Below are 3,133 nucleotides of genomic sequence, written 5' to 3'. Positions count from 1 at the left end.
ACAGAGTGGGTTTTCTGATCATTTTGCTTCATGCATCTGCAGGGAAGATTCCTGTGCCACTGGGGCATACTTGTGGAGGTGGGGTTAACCCTGCATTAACTCCTTTAGTTATCTCAAGCTAGTTTCCAGGGTTACTTCCTTGTACCTCTTTGAAGCACTGACATGTACCCCATCATCACAATACTTGAGCACTTTGCAATATTTGTCCCAGAAACATCCTTGTGGGGTAGGGAAGTGCTACTATTCCCATTTTTTAGATAGACAATTGAGGCACTGAGGGGTCAAAAATCACAAAGGACTTATTTATCAGATCAGTCACTTGAAACAGGGTCCCAGTCCTTCCTCCTGCTTCGTAAGCACTCTGCCACTGAATCATCCTACTCCTCTGCAACCCTCTTGAGTTTTAGTACCAGTATATATTTTGGTAACATGAAGCCTTCCGCAGGAAGCATTGCTAGGAGTATGTGTAGCTCTCCATGAGTGCTGCCTCCACCCTCACAGACAAACCACTGTGGGTCTCACAGGCTGCTCACTCACTGCATGGAGAGCACCACCTTCACCTCTGAGATGTGCTCCCATCACAGCTGGGCTCCAGCTCAGACCAGTAACACCAGCCTATGCTTCCCTTCCTGCTACAAAAGGTACAACTGCTTTCTTCTACCAGTCCCCTGAGGCAAGCTCTGGTCCCAGGGTCACTGACCTGTCTTTCTCCCTGTTTTGGTTCCTAAGATCTGTCACTGGTTGACCATGTGTCACCTATTTTATAACTACCAGCATTCAGGCCATGCTTTCCTTTTCCTACAGGTACTTGCCCTCCCTCATAGCCAAAGAACAGGTAACTTGCTCTCACATGCCACAGACTTCCTTTGCCTCTAAGAACAGCTACTTTCCTTTGAAGCAGAGGCCTCCTTTTTAAAAGAAAAAAATATTATACAACTTTAAATACAATATCGAAACCTTAAAATAATCCTGTTTAAATAAATAGAACACAAAAGTCACAGTTCACAGCCTGGAGAGGTTTCTTCAAAAGTGATAGCAATTTCTTGCCCCACTGTTGCACCCTGGGATGATGAACCATGCATACAGTCTGTCCTATCTGGAGCTGCTTCTTTCAACAGCCTTTCCAGATGTACCTTGGTAACAGAACTGTACTCTACTGGAAATTGGCAGCTGCTGGCTTTTTGAGGGGACCTCAGCCCTTTTATTTTTCATAGATTCTTAAGTTATTTACAGTCCAATGTCAGTCAGCACCTGGACTGCAGGGGTTTCATTAGCCTCCTGACCCGCTTCTTTCTGCTGCTTTAGGCAAGCAGAGATGAGGAGATGGCTGGAGAAACACAGGTTTGAGGAATGGCCTCCTACCCCCACCTGCAGGCTCTGGGATCTGTGGCTGTGTACCAAATAGTCCACGTAAAAAAGTCCATCGTAACCTCCAGCCTGAATCAGGTGGCTGCTGTGATGTGGCAGGGTGATGGGGTATATGGGATGTGTGTGTGTGTGTGTGTGTGTGTGTTTGTGTCAGTGCTAATGGTGACAATTAATAATGTAATGTCTCCAAGCCCAGTTTTAATTATGGGGCAAACACTGCTTCAGCTAGATGGTCTTGGGGTCTCAGCAGTGGTTTTACCACCCAAGTTGAGTCTCCTTGTATATGGGGAAAGCTCTGTCCTGGACTCAAGAAGTTCACAGACTTCATCCATTGCTCTGGTGCAGGTCTCGAGGTTGGCAGCCAGCTTCTGGATTTTGGCCTTCAGCACTGCCTGGCTCACTTTTGTGACCTCCTTTGTGTATTCTGGCACGAGGAAGCTGTGCGAGCTGCAGAAGACCATGAAGCAGACAGAGTTGTACAGTGAGATGGAGGCCCTCTTCTCTGACTGGCGCAGTGTGGGGTCCCCTGGGCCCTGTCCCCGGCGAAGGAACTCCAGGCAGCCAAGGATTTCCCTCATCTGTTTCCGACAAGTCATTGCAATTTCCTGCACCTTCCTCACCTCCCGGGAATTGCAGAGCACTAAGGAGAGATCAGAGGTGACGCTGACGGCCCCTCCGGCAGTGGCCAGGCCTAGACCCACAGCCGATGCCAGCAGAGAGGCTCCCAATGTCGCTGGGCTCAGAGACAGCCCCACGATGGCTGTGACTGCTCCTGCGGCAGTCAGGGTGCTCCCGCCGACATTGGCAATCAGGGACCTTTTGCGGAGCTTGTTCAGTTTATGAGCCGCCTTGTGAAGGTGAGCAATTTGGCCATGCAGCCTCCGTCTCTGGTCCAGCAACTCTATGTGGAAGTGGTGTGTGGGGTCTCGTGTTTCGGTAGAGGCAGCACCGTTTCTCTCCATGGCTTCTGTCAAGAAACAGAAAAGTCTGGATTGGGATTTATGTTCAAAAAACCCACGAGACATGCTCAGCCTGGATCACCATTTCAGTCATGACATCTAGACAATTTAGTTTTATTTTTTTTCTCCACCCAGCTACATGAAAGGTTTGCTTTCTGCACACACATACTCATACACATACATGCACATGCATATACACACACACACATATACATTTAATTACCATTTTCCACTGTAACTTTCACACAGAGGAAGTTTTAAATGTTTTTCTTGTTCTCTGAGAAGACTAAAATATCTTTAAAGGCTGGTGTCAGAGATGCTGTTATTACCTCTGAGAAGATACAAAACATCTCTTCTAACCCTGGGGACAGAAATTCCCTTGAGATAAGTGACTCAGTGTCCAGAGTAGCAATGCTGCCAGAACTGGTGTGTTGTTCCCACGATAGGATTCAGAGGATCTGTGATAATCAAGGGCATCTTTTACAAAAAAGGCCAGGATCTGAGGAGGGGAAAGCCACCCATCCCAGGTTGCTATTTAGGGGTCATTCCTCATTAAAAAAGGACAGAGGGAAGCTGCTGAGGGGAGTCAAGGTCTGTCTTTTCCATCTAGGAGGTGAGAGGCTCATTGATGCCTCAGACGGGTATTGTGAACATCCTTCCTTTCTTTATGCCTAAGCAAGTCAAGGTCCTGCAGCATTTTTTTCCTATTGTAACCTGGCGTCAGGGTCTGGACAAGGATGGGAACCATTGTTCTGTGGTGCTCAGTCCAACCTGTAGTGGCGGATCCCCAGTGACTGTGGCAGGGC

At 47.9% G+C, this 3,133-nt stretch overlaps 1 protein-coding gene across 1 annotated transcript; it reads right to left on the bottom strand.

Annotated features, from left to right (window-relative positions):
• Window positions 1-1,589: 1,589 nt before the first annotated feature.
• Window positions 1,590-2,330, bottom strand: APOLD1 (apolipoprotein L domain containing 1). The gene has a single exon (XM_010187357.1). It carries the CDS (start codon window positions 2,328-2,330, stop codon window positions 1,590-1,592), a length of 741 nt encoding a protein of 246 aa, XP_010185659.1.
• Window positions 2,331-3,133: the final 803 nt, after the last annotated feature.

This window comes from Mesitornis unicolor, unplaced genomic scaffold (genome assembly GCF_000695765.1).
Source record: "Mesitornis unicolor isolate BGI_N332 unplaced genomic scaffold, ASM69576v1 scaffold17476, whole genome shotgun sequence".
NCBI lineage: Eukaryota > Metazoa > Chordata > Aves > Mesitornithiformes > Mesitornithidae > Mesitornis > Mesitornis unicolor.
Note: the sequence above shows the minus strand (reverse complement) of the source record. Positions and strands in the feature narration are given on the sequence as shown.